Raw genomic sequence first — 20,417 nt, forward strand, 5'->3', positions numbered from 1 at the left:
TCTTCCATGAAGTCTCACCTGTTTTGTGAAATGTAAAGAAGATTCATCACAAACGATAACCATATTAGGTAATCTGAGATTTTAAAATCGGTGCTTCCTTGTAAAATTTTCTGGCCTGTATGTATCCATCATCACTATCACTCAACTCCTCTTCCTGATTAAATTTAGGGCAAGTCTTATTCAACATTATGGTAAGTTCCTTGGAGAAAATGAATGTGACAAACTTCATATTTCTTTCTGCAATTATTTGGGATGGAGACTGAGTTGACACTTCCACAGCACAGATTAAATGAAGAAAATACACAATTCAACTATAAAAGAAACTGCCACCAAAGAGCTGTTAATGGGACATTTATTAAAAATAAAAAGTGGGGAGAGTCAAGAAGGCATGAAAAATTCAGATGTCATTTAAAGTTCAAATTAAAGACACTGTCAAACAGCAACAGTTATACACAACCATTTACACAACCTGTACAAATATTTTTTTTCCCAAAAAATTTGCAATTTAAATTCAAAATAACTTAAATAGGTTTCTATGTAAAAGTGCAAATCCTTATGTGTGGGATGTCTGAGTGAGACAATGGTGTTAGAACGGTGCTTTGATGAGTTCACTGGCGACCGGGTGTTCAAACATCACAAGCACATTTCAACACTGAGCTATTCTGCCATATATAATGCTTTTAATGTTCAGCATCCACATCTGTAGAATACCCTTGATTAATTAGGATGCCTTACATTGCTATGTATCTGAGTTTACGTCTTCTCTCATACAAACTGATATTGTAATGTCAATAAAACAATCTTAACTTCTGGGTCTGACAGAAAGCCCTTTGACACTAAGTGTCCAGCCTGGGATTAAAAGCACTAAAAACAGATTGTGTAGAGTTCTGAGAGGATAATTCACAGACAACATTACAGCATAGCGACGACATGCTGTGACCTTTATGATAATGTCATAGGTTAGCATTAAAATCACAGTTACTAGAGGCCATTCTATGTAAGTTGAATCCAGATACAGTGGGGCAGTAGTTGTAGTAGTCCACAGGTTTTAGGTTGACAGTGAATGTGGGTGTGTTCTTAGGGCTTAATGATTCTCCTGTCACAATGCATGTGGGGAAAAAAACAGTCTTCAACTACTGAGAGAAGTAACCCACACACGCTATTGGGTCTAACATGCTTTTGTGTTAACATGCAGCCAATGCATTAAAAGTAAAACGGATATGTCATCACCATGAGGAAGGTTTTATACAGCATATCTGCTCATGAAGCACTGGTCATCATGGACTCCACAAGAGGGGAAACTGGAAATGTGTCTCGTTAATTAAGATTTTTATGCATTGACAATTCAAAAGGGAGAGAATAACAAGCATCAAGTCCTTGTGTGTGTGTGTGAGTGCGTGTGTGTCTAATAAAGTAACTATGACTTCTGCTCAGCTCCTGCAGCAGATTGGGCTGCACTCTCGGGTTTAAGGATCTGGTATGTGATGAGGTACTCTGGGTAGGCCTGAAAAGAAAACAGTGCAAAATTAGCTTTAATAAACTGTAATAAAAGAAACAGCAAGACATGCAAGATTTGTAAGCTGAAGCAAAGACTGGGTGATACAAAAAAAAAAACACAAAAAAAAATTCCATTTATTCTTGATTCAGCAAATGAGTGCAACGGGGCACAACAGTACTTCTGTAACGTGTACATCACCACATTATTACTTTCAGCCGCTGAGATTTAACAATAGTGAAAAAGTCTGTATTTTTATTTTTGTCCATGTTGGAAAAATGCAAGGATAACCAGAATAATAATCTTTTAAAAAACAAAATGAAAACAAAATGATTATACACTGTTATTGGAGAGAAAGAATGGATTCAGCTCACTAACTATCTTGAATGTTGCTGTGACCTTTAGGCATGAGAGCCATTTTGACCAGGATTTTAAAAATATATCCATTAGCAAACGAAGAAAGAAACTAATCCTTTCCATTATAAATATTTCTTTAAAAATATCAAACCATTCCTCTATTGTAGGGGGTCATGACACAACCAGTATCTGGTTAAATGCTTTTGGCGTTTTCATATGAAATATGGTTTCTAATATTTTGTGCATCTCTGATCAGATATTTGTGATTATTGGACAGATCCAGAATATATGACAGTGATCAGCATCCAGGTTCCCTCATATTGTCAAACATTTTTTATCTTCTCCTGTAAAAAAAGCTTTCTGTTTGGGGGTCTCAATGAACCTAATTAGACACTTCATTGCAAACTCACTCCATGAATGTGAGTTGGTACATTTCCACTCACACTGAAAATGTTGTTATAACAAATGTTGTTATTCCTTTGGTTATCAAGCGTCTAAGATGTAAGGTCCGGCTGATTAGCTTTGAAGTCAGGGTTATAAACGCGCCATCTAATTTTTCCTAATTTATAACTTAATTAGTATGTATCTTTAATTGTGTTCCAGATTTTAATTAAAAATTTTGTCCATGGATTTTGAATTTTTGTTCAGGAATTTTTCAGATCCTTAATAATCAGAACTACAATGATTATCATTAATTGCAATTTTGTTTTTTTCCCCATTTATAGATACCTTTGATGTTACCAAATTAGCTGCTTCGTTGAGTGAGTACTTTGATTCACAGCACGAGAAGTGGTGACAATCAACACCTTTGTCTAGTCCCCCATTCTAATTTAATTTTATCTAAAAGATATACATTCAATTTTATGCGTGCCATCGGATTATTAAATAAAGGTACTAATTTCTTCTCTGAGGAGTCCTATATAAGAACGCCTTCTCTGTCAAGCCTGACAAGTGTAGTCAATGAACCTTGTAGTTTCTGTTTCTGCATGTGACTAAGGATATGTAATAAACGCCTAATGTTGTCATGGGTTTGTCTCTGTGGGGTATCTGAAGATTTTTCATCAGGTAAACAGATATTGATCTTGTTTTGATTTAAACAGTAAAATCCTACACTGCAGTATGACAATATTCAAAACATAGATATATTTGCAAGTTTGGGATAAGACAATGTGTACCTGCTCTCCTCTGTAGATGACATATTCAGCGTAGGCCAGACCATTGACACTGGGCCGCCCAATCACAGAGTGATGTCCTGGGGGGGCATGAGCCATCTTCATTGCACTGAACTGCAGGAAGGACTTTCCCAGAGTTACTCTGCAGAACAGCATCTGCCTAGGATTGTCAAAGAATGGACAGTGGAGAAGTTTCAGACTACTGAAATAAAACAATAAGACTGACTTCCTGGCAAGTCATGGTCACCTGTGGCAAAGGTAGCAGGATCGATCTTTGTGTGTTGGGCAACCAGTGCCACCGCCAATGCCATACACATACTGATTACTCTTGGAGGAGTTTTCAGCGAAGTAGATCCCTGCCCCGAACATCCCTCCTATGTAGGCATGGCGCTCATCAAAGCCTTTGTGGATAATGGCATTGATGAATGGAGAACCTAGAGGAAGACAAGGAGTCATAAAATCACATAAAGCTGTTTCTGAAAATTAGGTAAAATGAGACACTGTCCTTTAATTCAAAAATGTTTGTACTATGAAGGGAGAAACCCACATCCTGATGATTAGCTTAAAAGAATGATTTGTAGCCAGCCTCGGTCAGTAATTTCTGGGACATTATAACAATATAGCTATAGTGGAGCAAAAAATTATTTAGTTAGCCACCAATTGTGCAAGTTCTCCCACTTAAAAAGATGAGAGGCCTGTAATTTCTATCATAGGTATACTTTTAACTATGAGACAGAATGGGGGGAAAGAATCCAGGAAATCATATTGTAGGATTTTTAATTAACAAATTGGTAAATTCCTCTGTAAAATAAGTATTTGGTCAATAACAAACGTTCATCTCAATACTTTGATATATACCCATTGTTGGAAATGATAGAGGTCAAGTGTTTTCTGTAAGTCTTCACAAGGTTTTCACACACACATTTTGGCCAATTCCTCCATGCAGATCTCCTCTAGAGTAGTGAAGATTTGGGGCTGTCACTGGGCAGCGCGGACTCTCAACTCCCTACAAAGAATTTCTGTGGGGATCTGGAGACTGGGTAGGCCACTCCAGGACCTTGAAACGCTTCTTACGAAGCCACTCCTTCGTTGCGTGGGTGGTGTTTTTGGGATCATTGTAATGCTGAAAGACCCAGCCACTATTCATCTTCAATGCCTTGGTGGAAGGAGATGGAAGGTTTTCACTCAAAATCTCACTATACATGGCCCCATTCATTCTTTCCTTTACACGGATCAGTCGTCCTGGTCCCTTTGCAGAAAAACAGCCCCAAACAAAGCATGAGGTTTCCGCCACCATGCTTCACAGTAGGTATGGTGTTATTTGGATGCAACTCAGCATTCTTTCTCCTCCAAACACAACCAGTTGAGTTTGTACCAAAATGTTCTATTTTCTTTTCATCAGACCATAGGACATTCTGCCAGTCCTCTTCTGGATCATCCAAATGCTGTCTAGCAAACTTCAGACGGGCCTGGACATGTACTCGCTTAAGCAGGGGGACAGATCTGGCACTGCAGGATTTGAGTCCCTGGCAGTGACTGATGATAGCCTCTGTTACTGTGGTCCCAGCTCTCTGCAGGTCATTCACTAGGTCCCCCTGTGTGGTTCTGGGATTTTTGCTCACTGTTCTTGTAATCACTTTGACCCCACGGGGTGAGATTTTGAGTGGACCCCTCAGATTGAAGGTGATTATCATCTTGTACATCTTCCATTTTCTAATAATTGCTCCCACAGTTGATTTCTTCACACCAAGCTGCTTACCTATTGTAGATTCAGTCTTTCCAGCCTGGTGCAGGTCTAAAGTTTTGTTTTCTGGTGTCCCTTGACAGTTCTTTGGTCTTGGCCATAATAGAGTTTGGAGTTTGACTGTTTGAGGTGGTGGACAGGTGTCTTTTATACTGATAACCAGTTCAAACAGATGCCCTTAATACAGGTATTGTAAGGAGGACAGAGTAGCCTCTTAAAGAAGAAGTTACAGGCCTGTGAGAGACAGAAATCTTGCTTGTTTGTTGGTGACAGAATACTTATTTTACAGAGGAAATTACCAATTCATTCATTAAAAATCCTATGAAGTGATTTCCTGGATTCTTTCCCTCCATTCTGTCTCTCATAGTTTGTGTACCTATGATGAAATTTACAGGCCTCTCTCTACTTTTTAAGTGGGAGAACTTACTTTTGTGCCCAACTATAAATGTATGAGAAGATTTCAAGTCATCCAGGTCATGGTACACGAGACTGAGGCTACTTCAACTCATGCACCACTCAGTAAAACACTTTAATTTGTTAACATGTTGCCTTGGAGATGCTACTGATGCCAGATTATCAATAGTTGTGTTAAGATAAGAAGCAGGCGGTTGGTTGCTTGCTCCCAACTGCACACACAGAATAGCCTCTGCGCTCTTGTCTGTCTATATATAGGGATCATGGTGGACTCCTTTAATGACACGGTAGAACATATTAGGCACTTACCTGCATAACACACTAAAGACAGAATGTACATACATGCAAATGTCATGAGACCTTAAACGGGAAGAAGAAGAGACTGATAGCAACTAATGAGGGGACAGGGATTTTGTTTACCATGGAAAAGCATGCGCTCATTGTGGTGGTTGTGATTTTCATCCGCAATCTCCTTTTGTCGATGAGTATAACGTTCCCTCAGCTTCTTGTTTACCACTTTCTGGATCTGTGGGTCAAAAAAGAGAACAGAAGATGCCCGATTATCAGAGGGAATTTACAAGTATGTTAACAGATTCTGCTGATTAAAAGAAAAAATAATCCCAGGATCTGACCTTTATAATATTGTATCTGCTGAAAACTCCCCCTGCATTGCCTCCATCCCTATGCTCTCTGATGGTGCTCTGCATCTGAAAGACAACATTTTGGTTACATGTACAGGTTAAAAGCATCTTTATTGAGGACTAGTTGCCTTTAGTAACTACAAACATCATCAGAATAAAACTCTGCCACTAAATGAATATTTAACAAGTTTTGGTCTTATGACGCTGTTCACTTAACAATGAGTTCAACTCACTTCCTCCTCCACAGATTGATACTCCTTGTCGTCTGGTGCGAGGTCTATCAGAATGGTGCCTTGATTAGCACAGTGGAATGTCAGATATGGGTTAGCACCTGCAAAAAAGCAGAGGGACATATTCTTTAGAAATCAAATGTATCAATCATTGTTCACTATCCAAGCTCCTCCTTACCTTGTTGGCCGCCGAGCAGCCTCTCAACACCTTTGATGAGTTTGTGACGGTGACCATAGGCATTTATCCCAATCTCCTTCAGCTCTTCGTGGCCCATGTCAGCAAGCACGTCCAAGGTAATCTGCAACATAACAAGAACTTTCAACAGCTGATTTCAAACTGTAAAATCAGCTTCATCTCCAGCAGTTTTACACCAGGAGCTGCTTGATGTTAGAACTGAATTACATTTCTAAGAAAAGTCCAGATGAATGTTAATCATATAAATAAATATATATGGTTTAATTTTTGAGATACTGGGGTTTTCCTTTACTCACCTGCTCTCTCTCAAAAATGTCCCTCAGGTGCTCAAGGCCCAGGCTCTTCAGGAATTGACTAATGTTCATGTCCAGCATTGCCACTAAAGTCAAACCAAAAGTTTCTTGTTTGAGACACAGGGCTTTACATGGTGCATGTTTTTATCAACTAAAATCTCATGCATATTTATACAGTTGAGTTTTGTAAACAAATCAGTGATGAAGGAAGATGAACGTATGGAAATTTACTTTCTCCCTCCTTGCGGTCTGTGCCTGTTGCTCCATCTGCCACTCCTGAGGTTCCAGCAGAAGCGGCAGCAGCCAGCTCAGTCAGGGGCCCAGCCAGGTTGTCTATGCTGCTGGCTGCTGACAGGCAGGAAGGTGTGGAGGCGGGGGAGATGACGGAGGCGCTAACCACTGTGGCCTGGGGCTTGAAACAGCTGGGAAGAGCATCTGGAGGCATGGCATCCATGAGAAGAGCCCGAATGTCATCAGCCTGAGGGGGCCACAAGATAAAGCTGCTTAAAAAAGGCATTTTAACAAGAATATCATACCACTACTTCAGCAGTGACTACTTTGCTTTTCAATCACAAAATGAATTGAGTTTAAATCACTTAATAAAATGGTAAACACACAAAACTACATCATCAGTTATCTCTCAAAAAGCAAATGTTGTGTAAACTCCTCTGAAGGAGGTAATATTACCGTGGCCAGGTCCAGGGCCGTCTGGCCTTCCTGATTCTTCATGGTGGGATCAGCTCCATGAGCGAGCAGCAGGGCACAGAGTTGTGTGCGACCCTTCTGGGCCGCCTCATGGAGGGGAGTGAAAGCCCATTTGTCAGTGGCATTCACGCATGTATTGTACTTGATCAGCAGGGCTGCAATGTCAACATGCTGTTGGAAAATTAAGATACCAAAAACCATGTCAGTCAAAACCTGAGGATGGTTTTAAGATTCAATCTGACAATGATACAATTTGTATCTTGAATTAACAATGTATTTTGTTTGTATAAGCAATGTATGCGAAATGGTTGTTAAGGCTGACCCCGTACGAAGCAGCATTATGGAGAGGGATAAGGCCTCCTTTGTCTTGGGCGTTGACATCAGCCCCATGCTCCAGCAGATACTCCGCCACTTCAAGGTTGTTGTAGCCAGCTGAGAACAACACAAAGGCTATCAGGGGAACATTTCTGCAGAGACACACTTGCTAAAAAACTGCTAGCATATAATGGTCCGATGTCATTATACTGTCGGTTTTCTATACTAAAATTGTAAGCAAGCAAAGCAACAAAAAAAAAAACATGTCAAAATGTACTACGATATGTATATTTTCCCTGTTTTTTTATCCAACTTATTCCCTTTTCCCCTTAAATGTGGAAACAAAGTCCTTGTTCTTTTAGAACGTAGGCACTTAAAGTGATTCTGATGTTCATGGTGTGACCTACCTGCGAGATGGAGGGGGGTGGAGTTCCGGCCCTGAGTATCTCTGCAGTTAATGTTTTCAGGAGAGCAAAGCTTCTGGACACGAGCAAGACAGCCTTTTTTGGCAGCATCCAGCAGCGCAGCATCACCTCTCAGCAGGTCCTGTATGTCTGTATCGCCATCCTTCACCATGTCCAGCGGCATGTTGCCATCACGGTTCTTCTTGGATGGGTCGGCACCGTGCTGAGCAGAAAAGAGATTGATTAGACTTTTTGTATTGTTATCAGATGATGAATGAAGGGCAGTCATTTTCATCATAGAAAGAAAAAATATGGCAACTGCAAAAGTCTCTTACTTTGAGAAGCAGCTTGCAAATCTCATATTTGCCTTTGGCTGCGGCCTCGTGAAGAGGGGTGAACTTCCACAGGTCAGCAACATTGACTGACGCCCCATGTCTGACCAACAGCTCAGCGACTTCATAGTGACCGTAGGAGCAAGCGTTATGAAGGGGCACCAGGCCACTGATAGAGAGTGAACAACAGGTCAAAATTATCTTTGTGGTATGATGATAATTGATAACAAGCATTAAATAAATGCTTTAAGTAAAAAAGCAAAACATAGATTAAAAAAATATGATATGTAAGACAGTGATTCTGCAGCTCACCCCTTATCCTTGGCATGGACATCAGCTCCGTGGTGCAGCAGGTACTCGACAACAGCCACCCTGTTGTAGCCAGCTGCAAAGTGAAGAGGGGTGGAATGACGGCCCTCCAGATCCCGACAGTTCACATTCTGGGGGGTGCACAATTGCTACAACAAACACACACAGACACAGGATATGAAAATTAATTGAAAGTGACTTAATGCAATTTGACATCAGAATTACATAAAAAAGAAAGGATACTGAAAATCTGCATACAAATTTATTTCCAATACTTTCCAAAATAGACTAAACCCCTACCCCTAATAAATTCAAAAGACAATTAAATGTGAGTCAGAATGCACAACTGCTTCCGGTTTTGTTTTACATTACTCTCAACATACAAATCCCTTTTTTTACTTGAGTTATTTCAGATCAGTGATGGGATAAAAAAGGGTGCCAAAGGGAAGTCATATCTTATGTTAACAGAGCTGAAAAAGACACACAGAACTCACTTGAACTGTGTCCAGATCTCCTGCTTTAGCTGCCTCGAGAAATCTGTAGTCCACATCAGAGTTACGTGTGGGAACATTTTCTGGAAGAAAAGAATATGGCTGATTTGAACACAAAAAGTAAATCACTGTCTTACAGAAGAATCTCACCAATAACATGAATATTCCTGATCAGTGTTTCAGTTAGGCAGAACAAGATTTCCTGAAGGCACACACACACATTTGTAGGACTCACAATATTCACTTTAAGTTTGAGTTGAATAAATTAAAACAATATTTTGCTTTCATCTAAAAAAAAAAAAAAAAATCATTTTTGTTGTTGACCAATTGCATTTTCACTCTTAGAAAGGCACCTTGATGACAAAGAGTGCGTGACTACCGTTAAGAATCTGTTGCACAGCTTCATTGCCCATCTGTGCAGCAGTGAAACCCTGCAGGGATACGATGGAGGGGTCTGCTCCATAGCTCAGCAGCAGCTTGCAGGTCTGGATGTGACCAGCCAGAGCAGCCCTGTGTAGAGCTGTTTGTCCCAGAGTGTCCACTGCATTTACCTGGGATAACAAGAGGGCATTCAATGTTGATTTCCACCGTAATTTTCTGGACTAACATTATTGAAATGTGATTTAAAACCAGACCTTTGCTCCGTGCTTCTGCAGCACCTCCAGGATATCATTATGAGCTCTCTCAGCAGCGACATGCAAGGGAGTCATAAAGCTGTGAACCAGAGTAGATGGGATGATGTTCATGTTTGATCAAACCAAATGAGTAGTAATGGATGACTTAAATTTTGCATTTATGTTCTCTTACTGTGCTTGACCATAGCTTTGTCTTATAATGCTTTTGCATTGTAAAACACACATTATCAATGTTATTTACTAAGAGTACAAACTACCCAATATAGGTATTTTCTTTAAAATCTCATCCATCACTTCTATGATGTTTGAAGACTCTTTTGACTGTACAGATGATTTACTCCTTTTTGTTTTAAATTTAAAACATTGTAAGTAGATGCGAACTTACTCTTTGTTTTTTTCATTGATATTGGCACCTTTACGCAGCAACAATTCGGTCACTTGCTTCCTTTTGGGGTGGGGGGAGGCCACAGCACAGTGCTGAAATGAACAATATTAGATTAGTACGATGAAGTTGAGCCGACTTAAAAAAAAAACTTATCAACTACACAGTTGTCATTATCATACAACACAGCAGTAACTAATTATTTTCAATTATTCCAGTTCTTTTAAAACCAGGGAATGTTTTAAATCAAATTTTAAACAGTTATTTTTGCAAAAAATGTTAATCATAGTACTCACAAGAGCAGTCTCATTGGTCTGAGGATGTTTGAAGCTGATGATTTCCAAAGCCAGTGTCTTTTTTACTTTGGCCATATCAGCTTCCCGGGCTGCTTGCAGCAGTGAGTGACCTTTGAACTCATCTAAATAACAGAAAAACAGAACAATATTAAGGAAATTAGGTCAATGGCAAAGCCTGACTGATGGCAGGTGATGTGACTTTATAAATACATCTTGCTAAAAGGAAGAAAATAAATCAATCTGAGAACAACTCCTTTCAGTGGTAATCTTGTCGTTACAATGTTGTAATTGTGAGATCAATAGATATTTTTCGACTATCACCGTGCGCGATTGACAGAACTCACAAGTCAGCCTCTCCTTCAGCTCTGGAGTTGGGGCCATGTCCACAGCACTCTTGCTGTGACAGTTGAGCAGGGTGGGGTCGGCACCATGGCTCAGCAGCAAGGAACACACCTCGACACGATTCTTGGATGCTGCTTCGTGGAGAGGAGTAAACTGCCACAAGTCCATTGCGTTGACACAGGCGCCGTGCTGGAGGGGGAGAGAAAGCACATTAGATAATACAATATATGCAGAGGGGAGAAATAACTTTTGTAAAAAGTTAATTGGTTAGTGTAATTTTCTAATTAATGCTCATGTTTTGCATCACTGATACAGTCCTTCAACTTGGGTTCTGGATTTTTTTCAGCAAATTAAACAGCCCTAAAAGGTTGAGTTACATGAAATGAAAGAACATAACCAAGTTTAATCCTGTAATTTTGTTTAACTGTTATTTTATCTCATGTACATGTCAAAACTGAGATTTTTTCCCATGTTTCTCACCTGTAAATTTTGGAAAAATGGTTTAAATTGCTTTGGTGCACATACTGTGCTGATTTTGGATCTAATTAAATATATTCATTAGGTTTAAATATCTGCCTCTTCAATAACTTGTTGAACAAATTATAGGACAAGTACAAGTCATCACAGTGTCTATGTGTTTTCTCTTTTCCAACAATCCTTTGTAATGAAGGAGAGTCAGATTAAGCACTGCAGGCTGATTTAATGTCAGTAAATAGGGATGCAAGAAGACAATCTCCTTGACTTTTGAACAGAGCTACCAAAGGTCTACAAAAATGACTGAAAAGTAGGACTTGGACTTACTTTGAGCAGAAGCTCGGTGACCTCAAAGTGACCGTATGAGCAAGCATTATGAAGAGGAACCAGGCCGCTGCAGGGGACAGGGCAGCCTGGTTAGTCGCAAGGATTATGACTTTAATGACTTCTTAAGAACAAAACATCTCACCCCTTGTCTTTGGCATGAACGTCAGCTCCATGCTGAAGGAGAAGCTGAACGATGCGGACTCTGTTGTAGCCAGCAGCCAAGTGAAGGGGTGTTGACTGGAAGAAAGGACAGTTTGTTAACACAATCACAGCTGGTTGGCTGATTGCCTGTGCTGCCTTCGATGGCCACAGGAGCAAGCGGCTGATTAGGGCCAGAGGCAGGATGATGCGGCCGGTGATGCTTAGTGAGTTGCAGATGAATGGCGTATATGATGATGCAAAGTCAATGGAGATGTGGGCAAATCCAGCAACACTGTTAATTTTCTGTCAACATTGTGTGTGAAAAAAAGCAATACCAGTCTCATTACTCATCTAAATCATCTTCTGTCTGCTAGGAAGATGATGAGTTTTGAAACGCTATGTACTGAATCGATGCAGCTGTTTAAAGAAAAAAATTCAAATAAAATGGCAAAAATTACGGTTGGGTCTAGATAGCTAAATCCATTCAATATCCAGCCCCTGAATCAAAATCTTGATTTTTGGTTTTTTTTTGTGAGTTCCACAATATGTTTTCTTCTATGTCTAGAGTGAATTAGATTAAACATTCATGCAGTGGGTTAATATGCAGTTTCAAACCTGGATTCAAGAAATGTTATCAAATCCCAACCGTAATGGGATACAAAGAAGCTGCAATAAGCAAGCTAAGTGTTTGAGAGAAAGCATCTCTTGAAGTTATTGGAAGAACAAAGAAGTTGGGTTCATATTCCAGCCAAGGAACCAAGCATTAGTCTAAGCTGCAAATCCAACTTCATTTTTTTTGCTTACTTATGAAGTACAGCTGAGATTAAGCTTTCAATCAAGAGACATTTTCAATACGATTTTCATGCAGTGATTAAAAACAAAACAAAACAAAAAATCAACTGTTAGATATCAAGCCACAGTGACAGAATCTGCAGGACAAGTTTTAAATCATGGTGACATCATTCAGCGTGGGATGACACGAGCGATCAAGTCATAACCGTGAAGGGAAGAAGAGCACTTGGATGACAGGTGGAACGTTCATTCAATTTTGCATTACAACTGATCCACCAGGAGGTGTGAAGACGACAAAAATTGCACAGACACCTATTTGCTGAACAAAATGCAGAAAGGGCAGGCTTTTAAGCATGCATGAGTGATCATTGGAAAAAAAAAACATCATCAATGAGTAAAATTTAACAAAAAAAAAAAGGCAGAATACTGCGTGAAGAGCAACTGATTGAAAGTTGAAGACGTATGGGTGAGTGCGCTGAGGAGAAGACAGATACTGACAAAAGCAGGCAGTGGACATTTTGAGCTCCTCTCCATAACCATAAGTATGAAATCATCACCATGACACCAACCAAACGCACTCACATGCGGAACACACAGACACACACGCACGCGCTCACACAAACATACGGAGGAGCATCAGGGTAGGATACATGAGTGACCCGTACACCCATGATGTGCAATTAACAAGTGACAGCCAGCTTATTGGTCAAGTAAAAATAATGGATTAAAAGGAATTAAACAAAAGATCACAACAGTGCATCAATCAAGTGGCTGTTATCAAGGTCAACTTACCAGCATTTTTTGGGATGTTGACTGATCGACAAATGTTGCCAGAGTCACACGGAAAACAAAACGAAAAAAAAAAAATTACAAAATGACAGTATCTGTTCACAGCAATTTTATCTCGCCACTAAAGTCACTTAAACAAATGCTCTAATGATGAATCACACTTGGATTCGTCAAGACATGGTGTGAGATTGAATGGGACATCAGGACATAGAAGGTAAATGGCTGGAGGGAGACTGAGCACTCTTTATTTGTTTATTTACCCATTTATTTACTTACTTATTAATTTATTCATTCATTCACTCACTCATTCACTCACTCACTTTGCAAGTCTAACAAAAAGGGCAGTATCTTCTTTATGATGCCTCATGGTTACATACCAGCCTAATTCCACACCAAGGCTGATTCTATTCATGCAAAAATTAAAATAAACTGCAGCCAGGGCAGTTAGGTGTGAAGAGAACAAGCTGGTGATCATGTGGTCATTGTATATTACTGTAAGTGATGGGATATTTATTTAGACTTTGTATGTACATGCATGTGTCTATGCGAAAGTCTTTGAGGGTCTTGTTAAAAGAAAAAGAAAAAAAATGTAACCTGTAAGACACAATGCAAGTCTCGGTCTTTTTTGAAACTTGAAAAAAAAAGATGAAAAGAAAAGAAAACAACAATATTCTAAGCTTCCTTTGTGAAAAAGGTCAATCATTATTTCTTATAATATGGTACTCAGATAAATTAGGTGTTTCCCTACTATAAACACCAGTTTTATGGCTATATCTAGCCAATTTCTTGCTCATGTTATGGTAGATTTTTTTAACTTACACAAGTTTCTGAAAGTTAAACAGTCAAAAGAATTTGTTGAGCAAAAAAGCCAGAATAAGAACTTCAGATAAATGTCAAAAGTCAGATTTGTCAAAGCTAGTTCTGTGGTTTTTTCAGGATGACAATTTTTGACGTCCATGATACAAAAATACAGCTATTAGTTCAGCCCTGTTAGGTTAGGATGTGGGGGGTTATGTTATGTCTTTTTAGAAATACATTGCAGGATGAAATAAATGAACAATGAAAAAAGCAAAGCGCATAAATTTATGTCTCAATGTATGAATGAAATGCAAAACCAATTAATTAGCCATGCTTCACACTGACAGACAACAACGTGCCCAGTGCATTCTACAACATGTATCCCTACAGCTTTATTCTCTCATTCTGATTTCCCCCCCATAAGAGAAAAGTGACACAAAAAATAGGATGCCAAACATACTGTATCATCCTCAATCTACACGCTGATGTGCCTTTGGCATGGAAAAGTCATTAGGGGGAAGCAGAAATGAAACAAGACACCTGGCATGGGACACAGTCCAAACATCCGTAGAAACTGTGGAAAAAAACCTTGTAATGGTAAATAAGGAATAAATTCAGCTTCTGGAAAATAAGTAAATGACAGGCCACTAACCTAACCCTGATTAAAAACATACACAAAAAGAAAATTAAAAAAAAGGTTTGTTAGATGAAAATGCAGATGCTGTGACATAAGAGTGGTGTAATAGGAGGCAAACATTGATAATGAGAGAAAGTCAATGTGACAGTATGTGTGATGTAAATCCACTTTAGTCAGGTGAGGGTTGGAACAACAACATAATTCATAGTTTGGTTCTTGTAACAGTTTTAAAAATCCAAAGTTCAGTGTTTGTTAGGGGGCAGGGGGAAAGAATTTAAACATGTTTTAATATTTTTATTTGTGATTCGTGCTAGGACACGAATCACAAATACTTCATTGTATGTCTCCTCAGGGACGGATGTTTTAGTAAATGGGTGCTTGCACACATTTGCTTTTTCTTTCATGTTTTACTTATTTCCTCATCATAGGTTAGGTAGTACTATATCTAAACCTCTTACTTGCTCTCAACCACTTGCAAATGACTGACAGCTGACACACTCCAAAAGTTAATTTCAAATGAACTGAATGATGCTTATGTCTGACTGATCTGCAGCGATATGTATAACCAGATCTGTTCCATCCCATGGTAATTTTTTATTTAGATGTGAACATACTGCATCATGGGATATTTTCTTAAAATGCTTATCTAGAGTTCCTTCATAAAAGTGAACTGCAACAATATATCACAGGTGTTAGGAGACATTTATTTAGCATTTAATGCTGACGTACTATTAGTACTTACCTTCCGGCCATCACTAGCATGACAGTTGACATTTAAAGGAGTCAGCAGAGCCATCAACTTTTCTTCATTTCCACTCCTGAAATTACAAAGTTATAAAGAGGAGTTTCATCAAGTGTTATTCATTATAAATGTCACTACCCTGATGTCTAAGTAAGAGATCAAATTTTGTGAAAATAATTGTTACAAAGGCTTTTAAAAACCTATCAGCTGATGAAGGAATGAGCCACAGCTAATATCAGGCCCTGCATCATGACTTAAAATATCAGCCAAGAAAATAGATTACAAAGTAGCATTACTGTAAAAAAGAAGAAAATCTGGATTATTGTGTAATAAATATCTGTTAAAATGTATTTCTCAAAAATAGAGAGCATTATGAGCATTTCTCATTTGTGTAAAATGAATGATTAAAGTTAAAGGAGTCCAGCTGCTTTCTCTTGCAAGTCCAGTTTGGAAGCACATGACAACCATAAACTAAGTACACAGATGAGCCAAAGTAAAGCCAAAGAGGAAAAACAGTGTTATTGTGGATGTGACATTGAAGCAGCAATAATGTAGTCAGGTAAATTGATGACATGTGTCTGTCTCATCTGTACAAATGCAAACTGGTTGTTATGCAATTCTCAAGTCACGGGGAAATAGCAATATGTTTGGTTTGGAGGTAAAGGGATAAATGCTTACCTTGCTGCTTCCAGGAGCTCATCCTTCTTGTATTCACCTGAATGACAGGGTAAAACATTCAAATTAAGTCAAAACATGCTATAACGTACCATTCAAGGTTGGGGTTTTACTTGAGGTCTGATCTATTAATCAGACGTTCCTAAGTGTATCATTATTGGCACTAATAGGAAAATTTACAAAAACACATTTTATGTAAAATATGCAACCATTATATTTTGTCAACCATCAGTTTTATGTTGACATTTGTTTGCATCTAGCTTGTGATTGTGATGTCAATGCCAACCATATGACAAAGAATGCAAACAGATTTCTTAGTACATGACAAAAACCCATGTCTGTCAAACTCTTACATCTTTACATTCAACAAATATTTTTGTGACTTCTGACATAAAAATGTGTTAATTTCAATATTTGCGTTTTGCAAAACATAATTTAACTGCATGATTAAATGAAAAAAAGATTATCTTCAGCCTTATTGTATCAAGTTTTGAGATGATCTCTAACAATATTTCAGACTTCTCCGTCTTATGTCAATGTTGTCAGACATATATGTCAAAAATGATTTTTGTATCATACTGGCACTTTTACAGCTTTTTTATTTATCTTTTTTTTTTTTACAGCCAACACATTTTATTTAGATGACTGGTGTTCTCAATAATACCTTTGATATTGGAATATTTCACTTCCAAATAAGAATATCATTTTCAAACTGTAGTATTACTCAGGCATGTCAGAATGAAATATATCCAAAAATTGTAGAAAACCCAGTGACAACATTAAATATAATTGTAATATATTTACACATAACCAACTCTACTAGGAGTTGTAGGTATTTATTGAAATATTACTAAATACATTCAGCACCATGGCTGAATCCACTTAGATCTGTATGATACTGAATTGTAAATGATTCCCACTTACATAGTGCTTTTTATCACCTTGTGGTGATTCCAAAGTGCTTTATACTGGTTCACATTCACCCATTCTTGCTCATACTCGCACACCAATGGCAGCAGGGGTGCCATGCAAGGTGCTAGTCAAGCCATCAGGTGCAAGAACTCATCAACATGCATCCGCCAACTTACTGCTTGGATGGACACCTGGTCTACCAACTGAGTTACAGCTGCCAACCCATACTATATAACATTATGTAATGATTACACATAAAATAATGGGTAAAATGAGAGGTTAATGTGACTTGTTAGATTTAGTAAACATGAACTACAACTTCTGTTTGTAAAGAACATTTTGGCATGTGACTTGGAATGTGTGGATCTACAGAAATAGTCTTGATTTAGCCCTCTGCCGATGCCACACATCAAACAGGAGGTCAAACCCTTGAAACCAAAGTTTGGGCGTCAAGAGGGACTGACCAGTGAGCACAGCCTTGGCTGAAGGGTCAGCTAGATCCAGAGCCGATTTTCCATCAGTGTTGCGGATGTTAGGATCAGCTCCATGCTGAAGTAACACTGCATGAGAAAAAAAAGAAATCTTAGCCTTGCTTCTCTCTGACATATATACATTTTAACTTTGTTGTAGTATTACTGTCATCCATTTATGAATAAACAATTGCCATCTAGCCAATTATTTACAGTGTGAAAAATTCAACCCAATTTCGATCCAATGTTAAATTACTTCAAAGTTTTTACATTAAATGAGTAATCTCGGGTGTGGAGGAGGGTGTAATAGCCACTCTTACCAATGCAGACATCTATCTTTCCCTTAATTGCAGCCTCATGCAAGGGAGTGTAGTTCCAGTTATCCCTGGCATTGGGGTCTGCACCCTGACACAACAGGAGGCTAACAACTTCTGCATGGCCAAAAGAGCAGGCGTTGTGCAGGGGTATGAGTCCTCCATCATCCCTGGCATGCACATTTGCTCCTGTCTGCAACAAATGTTCTACCACATCCTTTCTGCCAAAACCTGAAACAACATTAAAAAAACATATATAAATAAGTCTTATATTAAGATTATTAAGGGGGCGTAACCTTGCAGTTAGTTGGGTAACAATAGTACTTAATCTCCATGTGCATGAATACGTTTAACGTAAATGTTTACATTATGTAAGAAAAAAAAAACAAGAGCATTGCCACTAAATTACAATAATGTATTGTGTATGTATTACAATAATGCATATCAACTGGCTTTGTTGTAATCATAATAATGACAATGATTATTATCGTTAGCCAGCTGAGTACGTCAAAAGTTAATTTGCATTATATTTTATTTTATGCTATTGTGGTAAGCGATCAAATCTCCTCTGCAGTAGCTCGGTAGCATTTTAGCTGGCGTGTTGGGCTAAATCTTTCTTGCTGACAGGACCTCAGTATACTGATCAGCCTGTATCGGAAATGAGCGTCGCATAAGCTAGTTAGCGCATCAAAGCTACTCACTTCACACGTTTAACGTCACCAAACCGACAAAAACCCGATGAAATAATCGAAAAGAGCGTATAAAAGCCGAATAGACAGCCTGTCGTCAGAAACGTTAGCTTATCATCTGAAAGAACCTTACGGCTGCTAACATAATCACATTAGCTTGTTTTTGTCGTACCCGCAGCGAAATGAAGCGGAGTTGATTTTCGGCCAGCCATGTCCTTCGCATTTACATTCACCGAATCTACAAGTCTCTTCACTCTTGATACATCTCCGTTGCGACAGGCCTCGAACAGTTCCCTGAACGCCCCGCCGATTCCGCTGATCCCGTCAGTGGGGCTTGTAGCTCCGGAGCTGGGGCTAGAGACGCTGCTGCTGCCGGAGGTTGTCGTTGTAGAGCTGGCGCTGCTCGCTAGGACCGGGGCCGATATGTCCGGGGAGGCCAGAGCCGCCTCGATCCCCCCGCTGCACTCCCTCTCGGTCTCCGGAGGTCCGACGGACGAAGTGAGCAACGCCATCGGCGGAGTGGCCGGAGGGGCGCCCGAAAGCGAGCTGTTTCTCGGCGGAGACTGTATCGCGTTTTGCTGCTGTTGTTGCTGCGAGGACCGACGAGACACCGCCATTACAGCAGCTCACAGGCAACAATAAGAGCTGTTCCTCCTTTCCGGTGAAAGTGGTCGTGTTTCCTGTCAGCTGTTTACTCCCGGAGGACGCCTGCTCTGGAGAAAAACGGATTTATTCACAAACAGACGCTTTCTCGGATATGTTCTCAACACAAATAAGGAAATCAATAAGGGAACACATTTCACTTAATAGATTTCAGTAAGCCATTCATTTGAGCTCTCAGACTCGAAGCCCAAAATCATTACAATAGGGGGATCCAGTGGGGTACCAACAAACAATACGACATAGCTGATGGTTTTTCGCACAAAAATAGTTACTAGTCGTGTTGTCGATCATGTTGCTTAAACTAATATAGGTTGCACTTATTGAATAGTCATGAAAAATATTGACTCACAGGACTCTTAAAGGACACATATTACCACCACGGTCACGTTTGTGGTCCACTCGCATCAGCGATGTTTATGGATTTCTACGTATTAACTATTTGCCAACGATACATTATACACTCGTCAAGCTGCCCCCTTCTCTGTTAAGAAGTTTTGATTGGCCGAACTGCCCCGCCCCGCCCTTTCCGCGGTTCAACGTGACAGCGGACCTGGGCGGGCCTCACCGCTTTGGCGTCACGGAGGGTTGAAAACCTTAAAAAGCTCGTAAATCGTAGCGAGGCAACATAAAACTGAGCGGGTGGTCTGCCTTTGTTTGACTGTTAGGAGGCACGGCATGGGACCCTGTTATATACTTGCCTATCCTCCCACCATTCTCACTTTACATCTGTTACAGCAACCCGGGTTTAGTATTTTACATGTCAGTTCTTTACTCTTGTCTATATTCACATATGTCTTCTTTTTTTCCTTTCCTTTCCAACTTTTCCCTTTAGGGGTCACCACAGCAAATACAACTCCATCTAACCCCATTCTCTGTATCCTCTTCTCTCACACCAACTAACTTCATGTCCTCTTTCAGTACGTCCAAAAATCTCCTCTTTGGTCGTCCTCTCGTCCAGAATTGCCTAATCCCCACTCCGTGGATAATTTGGTGCCGGATCGGAAATCTTTCTTGGTACAAATTAGTTTTTTCATTCGACCATCCGGATCCTATTTTGAAAAACAACTGTTTCCACCTTTGCCTTACTGCTGCACGTAAAATTGTAATTGCCCAATATAAATACTATGAACTGGCAAAAGTTTTTATTTGAACCCCCGCCCAACTAACCGGTCCGTGGAAAAACTTTCATGTATAAAACTGGTCCCAGGTATAAAAAAGGTTGGGGACCACTGCTCTAGACC

The 20,417-nt window shown here is 39.5% G+C and overlaps 1 protein-coding gene across 3 annotated transcripts; it reads right to left on the bottom strand.

The window, feature by feature from the left end:
* Window positions 1–335: 335 nt before the first annotated feature.
* Window positions 336–19,623, bottom strand: LOC147221656 (poly [ADP-ribose] polymerase tankyrase-1). Of its 3 annotated transcripts, none has more exons than XM_086169422.1 (29): window positions 19,526–19,623; window positions 18,686–19,221; window positions 17,831–18,055; window positions 17,505–17,600; window positions 16,132–16,168; window positions 15,454–15,529; window positions 13,280–13,300; window positions 11,697–11,791; window positions 11,555–11,621; window positions 10,756–10,942; window positions 10,412–10,533; window positions 10,119–10,210; window positions 9,734–9,812; window positions 9,478–9,649; window positions 9,102–9,181; window positions 8,611–8,756; window positions 8,302–8,467; window positions 7,970–8,189; window positions 7,570–7,679; window positions 7,230–7,418; window positions 6,774–7,020; window positions 6,546–6,628; window positions 6,232–6,352; window positions 6,057–6,154; window positions 5,815–5,889; window positions 5,603–5,708; window positions 3,272–3,458; window positions 3,028–3,184; window positions 336–1,504 (listed from the first exon to the last, which is right to left on the bottom strand). In XM_086169422.1, the coding sequence occupies exons 2-29, from the start codon at window positions 19,128–19,130 to the stop codon at window positions 1,418–1,420; spliced, it is 3,786 nt and encodes a 1,261-aa protein (XP_086025548.1). In that variant the 5' UTR covers window positions 19,131–19,221; window positions 19,526–19,623; the 3' UTR covers window positions 336–1,417. The 3 variants fall into 3 exon arrangements, with proteins under 3 accessions (XP_086025548.1, XP_086025547.1, XP_086025549.1); XM_086169421.1 differs by having other exon boundaries at window positions 18,686–19,226; window positions 19,526–19,622; XM_086169423.1 differs by lacking the exon at window positions 13,280–13,300 and having other exon boundaries at window positions 18,686–19,226; window positions 19,526–19,622.
* Between the last annotated feature and the right edge of the window lie 794 nt (window positions 19,624–20,417).

Source organism: Fistularia commersonii, chromosome 22, assembly GCF_037954325.1.
Source record: "Fistularia commersonii isolate RoL2024-O1a breed Wild chromosome 22, RoL_Fcom_v1.0, whole genome shotgun sequence".
Lineage (NCBI taxonomy): Eukaryota > Metazoa > Chordata > Actinopteri > Syngnathiformes > Fistulariidae > Fistularia > Fistularia commersonii.

Excerpts from the sequence above, each read along its gene's own strand:
- LOC147221656 (XM_086169422.1), bottom strand. The coding sequence starts at position 19,130 with ATGGCGGTGTCTCGTCGGTCCTCGCAGCAACAACAGCAGCAAAACGCG. Across the intron at positions 9,813-10,118 it reads ATCAATGAAAAAAACAAAGA|CTTTATGACTCCCTTGCATG; the intron begins GTAAGTTCGCAT and ends TCTGGTTCACAG. Across the intron at positions 8,757-9,101 it reads GAGATCTGGACACAGTTCAA|CAATTGTGCACCCCCCAGAA; the intron begins GTGAGTTCTGTG and ends TGTTTGTTGTAG.